At 35.4% G+C, this 19,440-nt stretch overlaps 2 protein-coding genes across 4 annotated transcripts; both read left to right on the forward strand.

Moving 5' to 3' along the window:
• The first annotated feature begins 1,428 nt into the window (after nt 1-1,428).
• LOC147286014 (uncharacterized) lies at nt 1,429-11,846 on the forward strand. 3 transcript variants are annotated; one of them, XM_086239586.1, is made up of 11 exons: nt 1,429-1,560; nt 2,272-2,847; nt 3,239-4,405; nt 4,501-4,825; nt 4,953-5,211; nt 5,298-5,514; nt 5,842-6,206; nt 6,326-6,457; nt 6,567-7,405; nt 10,070-10,240; nt 11,714-11,846. In XM_086239586.1, exons 1-10 carry the CDS (start codon nt 1,462-1,464, stop codon nt 10,219-10,221), a joined length of 4,131 nt encoding a protein of 1,376 aa, XP_086095712.1. In that variant the 5' UTR covers nt 1,429-1,461; the 3' UTR covers nt 10,222-10,240; nt 11,714-11,846. The 3 variants fall into 3 exon arrangements, with proteins under 3 accessions (XP_086095712.1, XP_086095711.1, XP_086095713.1); XM_086239585.1 differs by lacking the exon at nt 11,714-11,846 and having other exon boundaries at nt 10,070-10,405; XM_086239587.1 differs by lacking the exon at nt 11,714-11,846 and having other exon boundaries at nt 6,567-7,457; nt 10,070-10,086.
• A 1,368-nt stretch (nt 11,847-13,214) lies between these two features.
• LOC147286015 (uncharacterized) lies at nt 13,215-18,940 on the forward strand. The gene is made up of 9 exons (XM_086239658.1): nt 13,215-13,343; nt 13,904-14,497; nt 14,887-16,032; nt 16,128-16,452; nt 16,579-16,837; nt 16,924-17,140; nt 17,468-17,832; nt 17,952-18,083; nt 18,194-18,940. The coding sequence occupies exons 1-9, from the start codon at nt 13,245-13,247 to the stop codon at nt 18,651-18,653; spliced, it is 3,597 nt and encodes a 1,198-aa protein (XP_086095784.1). The 5' UTR covers nt 13,215-13,244; the 3' UTR covers nt 18,654-18,940.
• The last annotated feature ends 500 nt before the right edge of the window (nt 18,941-19,440 follow it).

Genomic DNA, 19,440 nt, shown 5'->3' on the forward strand with positions numbered 1-19,440 from the left:
ACACCCAGCCCCTTCATCTCCCTGACCCGACCACACCCACCCACGCAGCCCTCCCTCATCAACCCTTTCTTCACCCGACCCACCCACCCAGCTCCCTCCCTCCCTCACCCGACCACCGCAAGCAGCACCCGACCCCACCCCCAACCTTCTCCTCTCTCTCTTTTCTTCTCTCCTCCCTCCCTCCCTTTCTCTCTCTGCTTTCTCCTTCGTTCGGCACTGGTTTGCCGAAAATTTGAGTTTCCTTCGGCAGCCACCCACCGAACATCCACAACCCATTCAACAGGCAGCTGCCGAACATCCACGACCCATTTAGCATATAGCCGCCGAACCAGCTGCATTTTTTTTGTTGGCAGTGGTGCTTCGTTGTGGTTGTAGCAAATTGAGGCGCGATGTTGCAGGCGAGCTCAGAGAAGGGTGGGGCTCGGGTGCTAGCTGGAGACGATGTGCTCGGCCATTGGTGTTGCAGGCGAGACGAAGGAAGGAAGGGAGGGAGGGAGGGAGGGAGGAGAGAAGAAAAGAGAGAGAGGAGGAGGTTGGGGTGGGGTCGGGTGCTGCTTGCGGTGGTTGGGTGAGGGAGGGAGGGGGCTGGGTGCGTGGGTCGGGTGAAGGAGGGGAGGTGGTCGTGGTGAGGCTGAGAATGAGGGGTGTGTTTCTTTTTTTGTCTGAGAATAAGGGGTGTGTTGGGTGAGGGGTGAGTGTGTATTTTCCTTTGGTTTTTGATTTTTTTTTTTTTACAAAAAGGTGTGCAAAAAGAAAAAAAATGGTGTGCAAATAGCATCCCTCCTAGTTTACTTTATCAAGCTTACCAAACACAGGAAATGGAATTTAACATTACCCTTCTCCTGAAAAATGCAAAGGAATTAGAAATCAATTCCGTGAACCGAACAGACCTTATAGCCATTAAAATCACAAATGGAGAATGAGAAAACAAAGAGAGATTGAAAGAAATAAAACAGAACACCTCAAAACGAAAAGGAAAAATGAAATGGAGAGGCAGCGTGTCTGTTGGTCTTCCCTAGGCTGTCTTTATTATTGTGAAGCCAACTGAACGTCGGTTGGTCTTTTACTCTTACTTAATACGGAAGCAAAACCACAGAGACTATAAGTGTAACTGGGCCTCTTCATGTTCCTGTTATGTCTTTTTATGTAATTAGCCCTGAAATTTGTATAGGGATGGAGGAGACAGAGATTTGCTTTCACATGCTAATATGCTATAACCCTTTTCATTTTTGGCTTCTTTCTATTTTCATTGGGGAGTTTTCTATAGGAAAGCGTCTGTAATCAACATTTTTGCAAAATAAAAGAAAAAGCATGATAGTTAGTGCATGTGAATGTCACCTCTTTAAAAAAGGTGGTAGTGATAGTGCATATATGCATATATATCCTGGTTATATATTGACCTGCCTACACTGAAGTCATTGACTCATTGAGGAAGATCAAATAATTGAGGAGACAAACGTGATGGAGAAGAAAAAAGATGAAGGCAGAGGAAGCCTAATCGATTTGGTATTCTCTTGGTCTATTAGGGATGTTGTCAATAACTATCTTTACAAAAATCAGGTTTGTTTCCTAGTTCCCATACCAATCTATGTTTGGACTTGCCTGAGGCCTAGTTCTCTATAAACAAGCTAGATATATCAACAAAACCCTTTTTTTCTTATTTAATATTTTTGTATTTATTTGTTAAGAAACTCATGTTCATGACAGAACTACAATAGTTTGTGTGAAATTAAGTTTCTTTTGGTCATTTAATTTTATTAAAAATAATGTAAATATGACACATATTGTTTTTCTTTCTTTTTGGTCTGATTGAAGCATATTGTTAAGGTTTTTAAATGTTTGCCATATGACCAATAGCCAAATGTAAACTTTAATTCTTCGTTTGGCCATTTCTTCTACTGCACTCCTTTGATTGTAACTGGATTAAAATTTGAGTGTCTCTTACCTGTAATTTTGTATCGTCATGCATTGGCATTTATATTTTAGTCTTACCTTGCGTAAAACACATATCAAAAGTTGAATTGTTTTATTAATTATGTAATTTTGTTTGCTGCTCTTTCTAAAATCAAATTGTACAGTTAAATGATTGCAAAAAGTTAGTTTGGTATCAAAAAGTGGTTTCTCCATAATAAAGGGTGTATTAACATGTATTCAGGCTTTGTTAATAAAACAAGAATAAGGTATACATTTGAAGCATGGTGGCATTACATTGATGGAAATTTGAAGTGCTTTTTCTGTCAATTTATTATATGGCCTTTGTTCACTAAACAGGTGCCAAGGATTCCAGAGACATTCTTGACAGTGACGGGTTATAAGGAATCATTCATTCCTTCACTTATTGAGGAAACACATGCTGATTTGCTCTCAAGCATAATGGATCTGTCGCAAGCACCTACTTGTGAAATACTGACCATTGAAACTTCTAAACGTTATAAACCTCCCAAAGACTTGCTTTATGATATTCAATATAAGAAAGATACAGAAGATAAGAAGGATCACAACAAAGGATTAACGTACGAGCCACAGGTTGGAGATCTCATTGCCTTGACTGATGTTAGACCAAAATGCATTGATGATTTGTGCAGGCCAGGAAGCCAAAGATTCTATCTTATTGCTTATGTTATTGGAGTAAGTGATGTTGAAGAATTTCCTGATGATCTTGAGTTCAAAATACTCTCATCAAAGCCTATTGATTATGGAGAACGAGACGTGCAAAAGAGCGAGAGAGAAAGACTCTTTGCTGTCTATCTGATGAACATGACAACAAATGTTCGTGTATGGAATGCTTTGAACTCAAAAGAGGGTAACACAGATATCATTAAGAAAGTTCTGCAACCCAATTCAGATGTACTTTTCTCGACACTCATCCCTTAAGTTTTTATGCTTAATGTTATACACATCAATCCAATTCAGACAAGAGTCCAGATATATTTATATGGACTTTCCTATTGGCATTCTTGGCTCACAAGAAACCTAACCATTTTTAAAAAAAATTTAGAAAACTAACCTGTTTTGGTCTCTGTCATGGGCTAGATTAAGTCAAGATATGGGTTGAGATGGGGATACGAGATTTTGATTCACATGTTGACCCATGTTGGTCCTTTCAAGTTTAAATAGGTTGGTTTTCTAAATTTTAGAAAAAAGAAGAGTTGAGTTTTCTAATGAACCAAAGGTTTCCTTAATCCATTTGTTTGTACATTTTCCAAACCTCACTACATTTTATGTTTGTTTCTTACAGGATGGGAATTCTTGTAGAGTTTGCTTTTCCAAAGAAAATTGCTCTACTTCCCTTTCTACTATATGCCCCACAATTTGCTCTCATAATCTAAATGAATCCCAAGAAGCTGCAGTTTTAAACGCTATCGGTTTGAGTAAATGCCATCACCAGAATGCTGTGAAATTAATATGGGGTCCTCCTGGTACTGGCAAAACAAAGACAGTCAGCCTGTCACTCTTTGCTCTCTATAAGTTGAAGTGCAGGACACTAACATGTGCTCCCACCAATATTGCGGTGTTAGAAGTGGCAACACGGCTCAGGAGATTGGTTAATCAGTCACTTGATTATGGCAAGTATGGACTTGGAGATATTGTTCTCTTTGGGAACCCGAAGCGAATGAAGGTTGATAATAATTCTGAACTTCTTGAGGTATTTCTTGATCATCGTACTAAAATCCTGATTAAGTGCTTGGTCCCTTTATCTGGATGGAAACATTTGTTAGGATCAATGATACGTTTACTTGAGGATCCACTGGAACAGTACTCTTTGTATTTGGAAGAGAGGGAGAAAAAACTCCAAGAAAATGAGAAGGATAATAATGAAAACCCCAAAAACAGAGACAAGGAAAATCCTTTAACGTTTGAGGAGTTTATGAAGAAAGAATTTGATTCAATTAGTGAGCAGCTGAAGATTTGTATGGTAAATTTGTACACTCACTTACCAACTTCTTGCATTTCACTGAAGGTGGTGAATGACATGGTTAGAGCTTTGGATTTGCTCAAGTCTATTAAATCTTCTGTGCATAGTATTGGTGTTGCTAATGAAGGGTTAAAGTTAGTCCTGAAAGATTTCGAAGTTTCAGGAAGCAGTGTTGGCTGCTTTATGCAGTTGAGAAAAAAGTGCGTTTGTGCACTGAAGTTGCTTCCTCTAGAATTCTCTGTTCCAAAATCTATTGATAAATATTCAATAAGAAATTTCTGCATGGAAAATGCTTGCTTATTATTTTGCACTGTGTCAACTTCTGGAAAATTGCACACATCAGGAATGAGGCCACTGGAATTGTTAGTCATTGATGAAGCTGCTCAGCTTAAAGAATGTGAATCAGCAATTCCTATACAACTATCTGGTCTCCGCCATGCCATCCTCATAGGAGATGAGAGGCAACTTCCTGCTATGGTCAAAAGCAAGGTTTTGGTTTTATCCCTTTTGTTTACTTCTTTTCAAATTAAGATAAGCACATTTATGTTGTTGTAACATCTTAATAAATATGATTAAACTATTAGATTGCGGAGAGAGCTGAATTTGGAAGAAGTTTGTTCGGAAGGCTGGCAATGTTAGGACATGAGAAGCACCTTCTCAATATCCAGTATAGGATGCATCCCTCCATCAGCTTATTTCCAAAAAGGGAGTTCTACGACAATCAGATATTAGATGGTCCCAATGTCATTGAAAGAAGTTATGAGAGATGTTTCCTCAAGGGAAAAATGTATGGATCCTACTCCTTCATAAATATAGCTAATGGAAAAGACGAATTTGATCATGGACATAGTAGGAAAAATATGGTGGAAGTTGCTGTGGTCTCTGAGATAGTTGCCAGCCTTTACAAAGGTAGTTATTGTCCTAACTTGTATGTTGGTTGATGTACTTGTTTAAAGAACTCTGCTACTTAGGAGGTTTGTAGATACATGTTCCAAAAATTTAATGAGCTTTCTTAATTTTTCTTTCTGAGCCACAGAATTCAATTGCACAAAGAAGAAGGTGAGTATTGGGGTCATATCACCATACAAAGCTCAAGTTTATGCAATTGAAGAGAAAGTTAAAAGATACAGTAAAACTTCTAACACTGGATTTTCTGTAAGTGTGCGATCTGTTGATGGGTTCCAAGGTGGTGAAGAGGATGTGATAATCATCTCCACTGTCAGATCCAATGGGAATGCATCAATTGGTTTCTTGTCCAACCGTCAAAGAGCAAATGTGGCATTAACTCGTGCAAGGTAGTACAGATATTATATGATGCAGCTCAGACTTTTCTCAGTAAATGGTGGTTTTGAATTTTGTAGTTGTGGTTCTGTCTGTGTAGGTATTGTCTTTGGGTATTGGGGAACGAATCAACTTTGATTAACAGTGACTCTATTTGGAAGAAGCTAGTCCTTGATGCCAAGAAACGGGAATGTTTTTATGATGCTAATGATGATAATAACTTGGCTGAGACTATTGCAGCTGCCCTGCTGGAACTTGACCAATTTCGTTCTCCGCTTAATATTGACTCTCTGCTCTTCAAAAATGCAAGATGGAAGGTATGCTGCCACTTCTACTCTTCCTTTATTATATAAAATATATTGCTGTTTTACAGTGAACATTGCCAATGCCTGCAATAGTTTCCCATTTCTACTACATTCTCAAAGCCTAATTGAGTGCACAGATCTCTTTGGATGTAGTATTTTATCATGAAAGTTTCTGTAAATTTCTATAGTCAAGGGAGAACTGAATGGGAACATGCCTCTCCAAAGTGAATTCATACTAATATTGCATATTAAAAGGCAGTTTGTAGTTTGGTTGTTAGAATATTGTTTGTCAGTAGTTTCTTAATTTGCATATATTTATCATCATTGTTTTCCATATAGGTTTGCTTCACCGATGAATTTCAGAAATCCATAGCAGTAATTAAAGACAATGTGATTCGTCGGCAAGTGCTTGCTTTGTTAACAAAGCTTTCAAGTGGATGGCGTGGACGTCGCAAGGACAAAGGAATTATAGTCCATGATGGGGTTTCTGCTCAACTGTTAGAGAAGTATAAAGTTAATAAGTTGCTGAATATCATTTGGACTGTTGACATTCTCGTAGAGAATTCAGATTATGTCCAGGTTATAAAGGTTTGGGATATTGTGCGACATTTTTATATACCAAAACTAGCAAAGCGTCTTGACATCATTATTGGGGGTTATACAGTGGATAAGATGAACCACTGCAAGCACAAATGTACTGATAGGTATGTTGGTTTTTCAATCTCTTTGCATATGTATTAGTCCTTGGAACTTCAATTGTATGCATGTAGCGTTTATTTTATGGACTTTGCTTAAATCATCCATCCTTTCTCAATTGCCATAGGGACATTGTTGTTCCAATGAGATGGCCAGTGGATTTCAGCAGTTGCCTTGAGGCTGATCCTGTGGAGTTCCTTTCAAAACCATTTTCTTCACTGAGTTTAACAGAAACGACAGAAACAACTTCAACTAAGAGGTGAGTCTATTTCTCTGTCTTTTGTTTTGAAGTGAATGGTTTGCTTCATCAAGAAGCAAACCCATCATGAACCTATGAACCTTAACTGTTTGTAGCTGTTAACCTGCAGTGTCAGTGGCAGTGGCAGACCCTATGAACCTAAACTTGGTAGAAAAAAGTATTCATATGCCAATTATCAACCACTATCATTTGTGTCAAGTGGCGTGATGCAATCACAGACTGAGATTGGAGCTGTTGATTTAATAGACGCAAGTGGTAAAGACAAGGGTGTTGCTGGCCCAGCTGATTGTCGTTCGTTTGAGGTACACACCAAGGGTTTTGGTTCGAAAATGTTGGCTAAAATGGGATTTATTCAAGGTGGTGGATTAGGAAAAGATGGACAAGGTATGGCAGGGCCCATTGAAGTGATCCAACGGCCTAAATCACTTGGGTTGGGTGCGGAAGGTAATGAAGTTTCTGTTATATTGGGTGCTGATTTGGTTAGGGAGACCACCAAAACAGTAGAATTGATCAAACCATCTGTTCTCACTCCCAAAAGCCATTCAAAAAGCAAAGCAAAACCAAGAAAGAAATCATCGAAATTCAAGGTTGGAGACAATGTGTTGCTTAAGATTACACCTCGTTGTGCACTCAAAAGGTCTGGCAAAGGCAAAAAACTTGCTCCACATTTTATTGGTCCTTTTGAGGTTTTGGAGGTAAGTAATGAGCATTCTTATAAATTAGCACTTCCCCCTCAACTATCTTGTATCCATGATGCATGTCATATATCCTTGTTGAAGAAATACCAACCAGATCTTTCAAATGTTCTGGACTGGAAACATTTGAGCATTCGAAAAGATCTATCGTATGAGGAGAAACCAGTTAAGGTTGTGGATCGGGAAGAGCAAGTTCTTCGTAGCAGGAGCATTCCATTGGTGAAAGAAGTCTGGCAAAAGAAGGTTAACGAAGGTTAATCTATTAGAGCATTCACTTTGTATTGTGTTAATCTATTTTAATGAAGGTTCTTTTGAATTTTGTTCCCATCATTTGTAGCCCTTTTTTTTTTTTTCTTTTTTTTTTTTGTTCAAATGGGAATTCATTGGAAAAAGAAGAGGAACACAAGAAATACTTGGGAGGTATATTCAATTAGGATTTTAAATGACTTTGGTGGAATTTAAAAATTTGGTGGTATTCAATCAAATTTTTAAAGAGTTTATAAAAGTTTGATGGTATTCAATCAAGACTTTTAAAAAGTCTATGATATTCAATTAAGACTTTTAAAGAGTCTATAAAAGTGACATGATATTTAAAAAGTCATTAACTTTATTAAATGATAGATTTTAAAAGACTTTCATGGGCTTTGGAGTGTAAATTATGTTATATCAATGTCAAGAATTCTCCAACATTCCCCTTGTAAATTTCAAATATTAAAAAGCTAGTAAAAAGTGGTATTTTTTTTTTTTAAGAGTGACGCTAAACCCCCTAATCTTATTTCTTCACCCACTTTTTAATTTATTTTTTCTAATTACTATATCCTCTCATATTAAGGGGGGTGTATTCAATTAAGATTTTAATGGACTTTTGTAGAGTTTTTAAAAGTCATTGAGTTTGGTAGAGTTGATGGATTTTTAACGACTTTCATAAACTCCACATAGACTTTGACAGAATTCTATTTAGAGTTTCTCTGACTTTTCTCATAGAATTTGAAGGATTTTTATAGACTTCTAATAACTTTGATATCATTTTTTATTATTTATTTTAGGATTTCTCCAATATATTTTTTATTTTTTTGTCCTCCGTGAGTGAGTGAAATGGGGATGAGCTTCAAGACCGAGATGCATGTGTTATAAATTGTTCTAATATTGCAAACAATATAAAAAATTAGGGCTAGAATTGTAGGGACCACAATTATTTTGTTCCATAATTTATTATAAGTGTTCTGAATTTTATGTTTTTATGTTGTTAGACTGTCAAATATTGTGTTTTAACGAGTTGTTAGAATTTGTCTAATTGAATTGACAGGTTGAGAACATTATATGATGTGGTGATAACATTATTTCTCAAATTATGAATATATAATCTTGTGATTTTGTTGAGTACTTAAACACTGTGAAGTGATTGGTTTGAATATCTTGTTGTTACCCAGGATGAGGAGTCAATTAAATATAAGAGAAAAAAAATTAATATAAGAGGATATAGTAATTAGAAAAAAATAAATTAAGAGGTGGGTGAAAAAATAAGATTAGAGGGTTTAGCATCACTCTTTAAAAAATAAATAAATACCACTTTTTTAATAGCTTTTTAATATTTGAAATCCTTTGAAATCTGCAGGGGGAACACTGGAGAATTATTGACTTTGATATAACATAATTTACACTACAAAGTCCATGAAAGTCTTTTAAAGTCTATCATTTAATAAAGTCAATGACTTTTTGAATACCATGTCACTTTTATAGACTCTTTAAAAGTCTTAATTGAATACCATGGACTTTTTAAAAGTATTGATTGAATACCACCAGACTTTTATAAACTCTTTAAAAGTTCTGATTGAATACCACAAGACTTTTTAATTCCACCAAAATCATTAAAAATCCTAATTGAATACACCCTCCTAATTTTCTTTTTGCTGGTCGTCATATTTCGTTTTATTAAGAACAACATATAAAGATGCTGAGTGTTGCATTCTTCAATGTTCATGGAAGATATGCACATGGTAGAACTAGAGTTCAAAAATTGCATTAAAGGAATTAATATATATATATATATATATATATAACCCATCAGTGAAACCATTTTTCTTCTTTTTTAAGGAAACCCACCACTGAAACTTGAAATATGGAAACAAAACACAAACACAACGAGGAAGGAAAGTTTCAAGCTCCTTGGCAGTGAGAGCTTGAGTGTGTTGATTTGGTTGCAATGATAAATTAATTAATAAATAATATGAAGGACAAAAAAATAAAAAATATATTGAAGAAATCTTAAAATAAACAATAAAAAATTCTATCAAAGTTATTAGAAATCTATAAAAATTCATCAAAGTCGATGAGAAAAATCAGGCAAACTTGTCAGACAAAATGAGCCATAAGTGGTATATTGCATCAAATTTTTAATTCATATGGTAAATTGACACAATTTTTTTTTAGATGATAAAGTAAGATTGAACTCAAAGTTCAGATAGGTAAAGTGTAATAAAACCAATCTTTTCTCAAATGATTTATAATATCCAGCACATCCCTAAACACCATTTTACCCTAAGTTATTAGGGTTTCATCTTCAATCATATACACCTTTCTATTACATATGGGGGTCGCCTCAAATGTTCAATGAAATTACTCAACGAAAGCGAGAGGGTAGATGTTGGAAAGTTTGACCAATTACAAACCCATAATTGATATACCTTGGAATATTATGGGACTATGAGTTAATTATGGGATTATGTTTTGACTAACCTGGGTTATGTTATTTTGAATTAGTTAGCCTTTGATTGTGTAAATAGGAGGATTTTTTTTTTTAATAGGGGGAGGGGGGATCTGACCATTATTTCATATATTTTTATACTCTTGTTCTTGGATTATTGTTATGTTTTTTAGTGTTTTTAGTTCGTTTTAATTTAGTTTTGTATTTTTATAGGTTTGAAGAGCAGAGAGGAGAAAACAAAGCAAAAGGGATATTTTCGGAGTAGAAATTACTGGGCAAATCAGTCAACTTCGCGGAATAAACTGCACCTCCTCGGAGCAAACCAGATGTCTTGCCTTATACCGTTGGAAAGATACGGATGTTAGCTTTTCGAGAAATTTTACGGTTCGTGATTTGCATTTTTCTAGGAGAAGTTATGGCTATTTGAGTGAAGGCAGTTCAGGCAGAAAATTTTGTGCGAAAATGCAAAGTAATTCTTTTTAGATTTCTTTCTTGGAGCCCAATTGATGTTATGTGTATTTGGGAAGTATCTAGAGGGATCCAGGTTTATTTTTTAAAGTCTAATCCTATTTTTGTTGGGATTTTGGGTGCCAAATCATCAATGACAACTCATCATAAGAATAATCCAAGTCCAACAAGGAAAGTCTTTACCAAATAAGAAAATGATTTGTTTCTTATTTAAAGGGAGAAGATCATCATGTTGAGGAGTTTTTTTTTTTTGAAGGAGAGAAGAGGGAGAGACAAGAAGTGGCTGCCATGATTGTTTTCTTCCATCCGTTATCATAGTTCATAAGTTTATAATGCTTTCTAGATTTTTAATTATGTTTTCTTTAAACATGAGTAACTAAACTCTTTTTCTAGGGATAGGATGATGCCCTAGCATGAATGTTTATGGTTTTTAATATTTATTCAATGGATTTCTAGTTTCTTTTAGATGAATGCTTAATCACTATTTTAATTGTTGCTATTTGTTGAGTTCTTTGACTGCGCACCTTAGGGCTTTGCATCTAGTAATTTTGAAGTTGAATTTGAGGTTGAGAGACAATATAATTTGAATTAGCTTCTTGTGGTTGAATGTGGTAAATTACATTGTTTCTCGAGAGAGAATAATGATTTGCTTGGTTCTCTTGTTTTCTAGAGCGTAATGAATCCTATTTGTTAAATTTGTGCCTGAGAAGGATAAATTGCATGTTAGGTATACGACCTTTGCCTGAGAAGGAAAGAATCATGCACTTAAGGAAAACTATGGTCTAAGTGTCTGAGAGGAACTTAAATACGAGAATTATTATCTAAAGAATCAATGGAATTTGATGAATGTATTAAAACCTAAACTGGATTGCTTGTGGTTGATTCTGAATCCCTAGTTCTTCCAAATGACTGTTAAACCATAATCTTTTATTTTCATTAGTTTACTTATTGTTCTTGATCCTTGTTTTTAATTGTTGCGTTTTTATTTGCTCTCATTATAAATCATCACAATAATCTTCTCAAAGTCATTTTCAATTTTCAAATTGTGTTTATTTTTATTAGATCTAAATAAGGAATTTAAGTTTTTGAATTAAATTAAAAATCCTCGTGGGTACGACAACCTTTTTTTTCCATATACTATATTACATCCACTCTGTATACTTGCAGGATATTCATCAAGTTTTTGGCGCCGTTGCCAGGAATTATTTAATTTAGTATAGAATTTAAATTTCTAATTTTCATCTAATTATTTTTTGTTTTCTGGTTAGTTTAGGAATACAATTTTTAGTTTCTTTAAAAAAAAAAAAAAAAGACTATTTTGACTTTTCTTTTCTTTCTAGATAAGGAGCTGAATCTCTTTTTTTTTTTGTGTCCATTTCCTAGCTACAGCAAGAAGAAGAAATATCTCTTCCTTCCAAAAAGGTGTGCACGTGATTTCTTTTGGGCAAATGGGCTGGAATTGAAAAGGGGGAAGAAAAGGAAAGCTCATACAGTTACAAAGAAGAACTCGTTTTCCTCGCAGCGTCAAGAAGAGCCAAGGCCCATTCCTTCACACAGCCACCAGTAAGAAGAGAAAATCCCTCTTCTCAAAAGTTCAGGGGGATCAAACTTGGGTGCAGAGGGTGTAATACTATACCCCTTCAAAGTAGGCTAATCCAATAACTGCGTGTAAGTAGGAGTTGATTAGGTTATAAGGCAAGATTTAAATGTAATTCCTAGTATAGTATTGACAGTATTGTTACTACTACTATAAATTCTTCCAAGATGTAGAAGAATAAAAACTTAGAAAAGGTTTTTTGAGATAAGATATAAATTCTTAGAATAAAAACTTAGAATAAATTCTTCCAAGATGAACAAGAATAAAAACTTAGAAAAGGTTTTTTGACATAAGATATAAATGCTTAGAATAAAAACTTAGAATAAATTCTTCCAAGATTGAAGGCTTCTAACTTCTGAGAGTGTTAGGGCCCCTTTTGGTTCAAGTTTTGGAGGTTTGGGAATGAGAAATCAATTTCATTCCCATAATACACGTATAGAGAAGGGAAATCAATTCCTGATCTAACGGAATCTGATGCCCTTATTGGGGGGAAATGAAACCTTTGATGGAGCAATGAAATTAATTTCTCCCCTTATGGGAAAGCATTTATTGCTTCTTTTTGGACAAATACCTTGCTATTATTTCAAAATAAATAATAGATGAGGGTACAATTGGAAAATTGACCATACACAGCATTTATTACTTTCAATTCCTAGTTTACTTTCTCAAACTTATCAAACAGGAAATGAAATTTAACATTACATTTCCCCAGAAAAATGCAAAGGAATTAGAAAGCAATTATGTGAACCAAACAGACCCTTATAGCCATTAAAATCACAAATGGACAATGAGAAAACAAAGAGAGAATGAAAGAAATAAAACAGAAAACCTGAAAACGAAAAGGAAAAATGAAATGGAGAGGCAGCGTGTCTGTTGGTCTTCCCTAGGCTGTCTTTATTATTGTGAAGCCAACTGAACGTCGGTTGGTTTTTCACTCTTACTTAATACGGAAGCAAAACCACAGAGATTATAAGTCTAACTGGGCCTCTTCATGTTCCTGTTATGTCTTTTTATGTAATTAGCCCTGAAATTTGAATAGGGATGGAGGAGACAGAGACTTGCTTTCACATGCTAATATGCTATAATCCTTTTCATTTTTGGCTTCTTTCTATTTTCATTGGGGAGTTTTCAACATTTTTGCAAAATAAAAGAAAAAGCAAGATAGTTAGTGCATGTGAATGTCACCTCTTTAAAAAAGGAATAAAAAAAAGGTGGTAGTGATACTGCATATATATATATATATATCCTGGTTATATATTGACCTGCCTACACTGAAGTCATTGACTCATTGAGGAAGATCAAATAATTGAGGAGACAAACGTGATGGAGAAGAAAAAAGATGAAGGCAGAGGAAGCCTAATCGATTTGGTATTCTCTTGGTCTATTAGGGATGTTGTCAATAACCATCTTTACAAAAATCAGGTTTGTTTCCTAGTTCCCATACCAATCTATGTTTGGACTTGCCTGAGGCCTAGTTCTCTATAAACAAGCTAGATATATCAACAAAACCCTTTTTTTCTTATGTAATATTTTTGTACTTATTTGTTTAGAAACTCATGTTCATGACAGAACTACAATAGTTTGTGTGAAACTAAGTTTGTTTTGGTCATTTAATTTTGGTCTTCTACTGCACTCCTTTGATTGTATCTGGATTAAAATTTGAGTGTCTCTTACCTGTAATTTTGTTTCGTCCTGCATTGGCATTTATATTTTAGTCTTACCTTGCGTAAAACACATATTAAAAGTTGAATTGTTTTATTAATTATGTTTTTTTTTGTTTGCTGCTCTTTCTAAAATCACATTGTACAGTTAAATGATTGCAAAAAGTGGTTTCTCCATGATAAAGGGTGTATTAACATGTATTCTGGCTTTGTTAATAAAACAAGAATAAGGTATACATTTGAAGCATGGTGGCATTACATTGATGGAAATTTGAAGTGCTTTTGCTGTCAATTTATTATATGGCTTTGTTCACTTAACAGGTGCCAAGGATTCCAGAGACATTCTTGACAGTGACGGGTTATAAGGAATCATTCATTCCTTCACTTATTGAGGAAACACATGCTGATTTGCTCTCAAGCATGATGGATCTGTCGCAAGCACCTACTTGTGAAATACTGACCATTGAAAATTCTATACGTTATAAACCTCCCAAAGACTTGCTTTATGATATTCAATATAAGAAAGATACAGAAGACAAGAAGGATCACAACAAAAGATTAACGTACGAGCCACAGGTTGGAGATCTCATTGCCTTGACTGATGTTAGACCAAAATGCATTGATGATTTGTGCAGGCCTGGAAGCCAAAGATTCTATCTTATTGCTTATGTTATTGGAGTAAGTGATGTTGAAGAATTTCCTGATGATCAAGAATTTCCTGATGATCTTGAGTTCAAAATACTCTCATCAAAGCCTATTGATTATGGAGAACGAGACGTGCAAAAGAGCGAGAGAGAAAGACTCTTTGCTGTCTATCTGATGAACATGACAACAAATGTTCGTGTATGGAATGCTTTGAACTCAAAAGAGGGTAACACAGATATCATTAAGAAAGTTCTGCAACCCAATTCAGATGTACTTTTCTCGAGACTCATCCCTTAAGTTTTTATGCTTAATGTTATACACATCAATCCAATTCAGACAAGAGTCCAGATATATTTATATGGACTTTCCTATTGGCATTCTTGGCTCACAAGAAACCTAACCATTTTTTAAAAAAATTTAGAAAACTAACCTGTTTTGGTCTCTGTCATGGGCTAGATTAAGTCAAGATATGGGTTGAGATGGGGATACGAGATTTTGATTCACATGTTGACCCATGTTGGTCCTTTCAAGTTTAAATAGGTTGGTTTTCTTAATTTTAGAAAAAAGAAGAGTTGAGTTTTCTAATGAACCAAGGTTTCCTTAATCCATTTGTTTGTACATTTTCCAAACCTCACTACATTTTATGTTTGTTTCTACAGGATGGGAATTCTTGTAGAGTTTGCTTTTCCAAAGAAAATTGCTCTACTTCCCTTTCTACTATATGCCCCACAATTTGCTCTCATAATCTAAATGAATCCCAAGAAGCTGTCGTTTTAAACGCTATCGGTTTGAGTAAATGCCATCACCAGAATGCTGTGAAATTAATATGGGGTCCTCCTGGTACTGGCAAAACAAAGACAGTCAGCCTGTCACTCTTTGCTCTCTATAAGTTGAAGTGCAGGACACTAACATGTGCTCCCACCAATATTGCGGTGTTAGAAGTGGCAGCACGGCTCCGGAGATTGGTTAATCAGTCACTTGATTATGGCAAGTATGGACTTGGAGATATTGTTCTCTTTGGGAACCCGAAGCGAATGAAGGTTGATAATAATTCTGAACTTCTTGAGGTATTTCTTGATCATCGTACTAAAATCCTGATTAAGTGCTTGGTCCCTTTATCTGGATGGAAACATTTGTTAGGATCAATGATACGTTTACTTGAGGATCCGAAGGAACAGTACTCTTTGTATTTGGAAGAGAGGGAGAAAAAACTCCAAGAAAATGAGAAGGATAATAATGAAAACCCCAAAAATAATGACAAGGAAAATCCTTTGACGATTAAGGAGTTTATGAAGAAAGAATTTGATTCAATTGGTGAGCCGCTGAAGATTTGTATGGTAAATTTGTACGCTCACTTACCAACTTCTTGCATTTCACTGAAAGTGGTGAATGACATGGTTAGAGCTTTGGATTTGCTCAAATCTATTAAATCTGCTGTGCATAGTATTGGTGTTGCTAATGAAGATTTCAAAGTTTCCGGAATCAGTGTTGGCTGCTTTATGCAGTTGAGAAAAAAGTGCGTTTGTGCACTGAAGTTGCTTCCTCTAGAATTCTCTGTTCCAAAAGCTATTGATAAATATTCAATAAGAAATTTCTGCATGGAAAATGCTTGCTTATTATTTTGCACTGTGTCAACTTCTGGAAAATTGCACACATCAGGAATGAGGCCACTGGAATTGTTAGTCATTGATGAAGCTGCTCAGCTTAAAGAATGTGAATCAGCAATTCCTATACAACTGTCTGGTCTCCGCCATGCCATCCTCATAGGAGATGAGAGGCAACTTCCTGCTATGGTCAAAAGCAAGGTTTTGGTTTTATCCCTTTTGTTTACTTCTTTTCAAATTAAGATAAGCACATTTATGTTATTGTAACATCTTAATAAATATGATTAAACTATTAGATTGCGGAGAGGGCTGAATTTGGAAGAAGTTTGTTCGGAAGGCTGGCAATGTTAGGACATGAGAAGCACCTTCTCAATATCCAGTATAGGATGCATCCCTCCATCAGCTTATTTCCAAAAAGGGAGTTCTATGACAATCAGATATTAGATGGTGCCAATGTCATTGAAAGAAGTTATGAGAGATGTTTCCTCAAGGGAAAAATGTATGGATCCTACTCCTTCATAAATATAGCTAATGGAAAAGACGAATTTGATCATGGACATAGTAGGAAAAATATGGTGGAGGTTGCTGTGGTCTCTGAGATAGTTGCCAGCCTTTACAAAGGTAGTTATTGTCCTAACTTGTATGTTGGTTGATGTACTTGTTTAAAGAACTCTGCTACTTAGGAGGTTTGTAGATACATGTTCCAAAAATTTAATGAGCTTTCTTATTTTTCTTTCTGAGCCACAGAATTCAATTGCACAAAGAAGAAGGTGAGTATTGGGGTCATATCACCATACAAAGCTCAAGTTTATGCAATTGAAGAGAAAGTTAAAAGATACAGTAAAACATCTAACACTGGATTTTCTGTAAGTGTGCGATCTGTTGATGGGTTCCAAGGTGGTGAAGAGGATGTGATAATCATCTCCACTGTCAGATCCAATGGGAATGCATCAATTGGTTTCTTGTCCAACCGTCAAAGAGCAAATGTGGCATTAACTCGTGCGAGGTAGTACAGATATTATATGATGCAGCTCAGACTTTTCTCAGTAAATGGTGGTTTTGAATTTTGTAGTTGTGGTTCTGTCTGTGTAGGTATTGTCTTTGGGTATTGGGGAACGAATCAACTTTGATTAACAGTGACTCTATTTGGAAGAAGCTAGTCCTTGATGCCAAGAAACGGGAATGTTTTTATGATGCTAATGATGATAATAACTTGGCTGAGACTATTGCAGCTGCCCTGCTGGAACTTGACCAATTTCGTTCTCCGCTTAATATTGACTCTCTGCTCTTCAAAAATGCAAGATGGAAGGTATGCTGCCACTTCTACTCTTCCTTAATTATATATAATATATTGCTGTTTTACAGTGAACATTGCCAATGCCTGCAATAGTTTCCCATTTCTACTACATTCTCAAAGCCTAATTGAGTGCACAAATCTCTTTGGATGTAGTATTTTATCATGAAAGTTTCTGTAAATTTCTATAGTCAAGGGAGAACTGAATGGGAACATGCCTCTCCAAAGTGAATTCATACTAATATTGCATATTAAAAGGCAGTTTGTAGTTTGGTTGTTGGAATATTGTTTGTCAGTAGTTTCTTAATTTGCATATATTTATCATCATTGTTTTCCATATAGGTTTGCTTCACCAATGAATTTCAGAAATCCATAGCAGTAATTAAAGACAATGTGATTCGTCGGCAAGTGCTTGCTTTGTTAACAAAGCTTTCAAGTGGATGGCGTGGACATGGCGAGGACAAAGGAATTATAGTCCATGATGGGGTTTCTGCTCAACTGTTAGAGAAGTATAAAGTTAATAAGTTGCTGAATATCATTTGGACTGTTGACATTCTCGTAGAGAATTCAGATTATGTCCAGGTTATAAAGTTTTGGGATATTGTGCCACATTTTGATATACCAAACCTAGCAAAGCGTCTTGACATCATTATTGGGGGTTATACAGTGAATAAGATGAACCACTGCATGCACAAATGTACTGATAGGTATGTTGGTTTTTCAATCTCTTTGCATATGTATTAGTCCTTGGAACTTCAATTGTATGCATGTAGCGTTTATTTTATGGACTTTGCTTAAATCATCCATCCTTTCTCAATTGCCATAGGGACATTGTTGTTCCAATGAGATGGCCAGTGGATTTCAGCAGTTGCCTTGAGGCTGATCCTGTGGAGTTCCTTTCAAAACCATTTTCTTCACTCAGTTTAACAGAAATGACAAAAACAACTTCAACTAAGAGGTGAGTCTATTTCCCCTGTCTTTTGTTTTGAAGTGAATGGTTTGCTTCATCAAGAAGCAAACCCATCATGAACCTATGAACCTTAACTGTTTGTAGCTGTTAACCTGCAGTGTCAGTGGCAGTGGCAGACCCTATGAACCTAAACTTGGTGGAAAAAAGGATTCATATGCCAATTATCAACCACTATCATTTGTGTCAAGTGGCGTGATGCAATCACAGACTGAGATTGGAGCTGTTGATTCAATAGACGCAAGTGGTAAAGACAAGGGTGTTGCTGGCCCAGCTGATTGTCGTTCGTTTGAGGTACACACCAAGGGTTTTGGTTCGAAAATGTTGGCTAAAATGGGATTTATTCAAGGTGGTGGATTAGGAAAAGATGGACAAGGTATGGCAGGGCCCATTGAAGTGATCCAACGGCCTAAATCACTTGGGTTGGGTGCGGAAGGTAATGAAGTTTCTGTTATATTGGGTGCTGATTTGGTTAGGGAGACCACCAAGACAGTAGAATTGATCAAACCATCACTACTAGGAAATACCCCAATATTAGAGATCAGTGGAATGTTCCACTGATGTCTATTTGGTTTGCGACCGATAAGGGCAGACGTGATATCTAATGTACCCTATTTTCAATATCGGTTTTTACCCGATGTTTATAAAAACTTAGACATCCTATTTGTTGAATTTCCGATATTGTTAATAATTAATATATATCGAATTTTCAAGTTTCCGCTATCTACATAAATGGATTCCGATATGTAATGTACTTTCAATATCATTAGTTTTTTAAGAACTGACATTAAAGTGTATATTACATATCGGTTTGGTTATATTTTTCGATATTGTAAACTCAGCAAAAGCTATGTTTGGTAAGTTGTTACATCACTTTTTTTATTAAAGCGATATTTAATATTGTTAACACATCAGAGTTTTAAATAAAACCGATATATCTGTATAGATTAGATATCTGTTTGTCCGTTGTTTCAGATATTATAAGTCTTTTAAACATCATGTTTGAGCTACCATGTGATATAAAAATTATATTAGATATCGCTATTATTTTTTTTTCCGATGTATATGCCTGTATAAATATCAGATTTAAGACATTAGATATCAGTGTTGAACGGATATTGTAAATGTTTTTTAATTAAAAAAAACAAAATTAAAATGGATTGTTAGATATCAGTTTTTCCTGTCAAATATTTGATATAAAAATTCGAACATGCACAATCCAATTTGTGCAATTTAAATGCTTCCATCAATTTCATCCAACATTCTCATACAATATTTCCAACATCCAATTTCAACCATATTCAAGTTAACAAAAATAAATTACAAATCCCTCAACAAGTAGGGATAA

Source organism: Dryas octopetala, chromosome 4 (genome assembly GCF_963921425.1).
Source record: "Dryas octopetala chromosome 4, drDryOcto1.1, whole genome shotgun sequence".
Taxonomy (NCBI): domain Eukaryota; kingdom Viridiplantae; phylum Streptophyta; class Magnoliopsida; order Rosales; family Rosaceae; genus Dryas; species Dryas octopetala.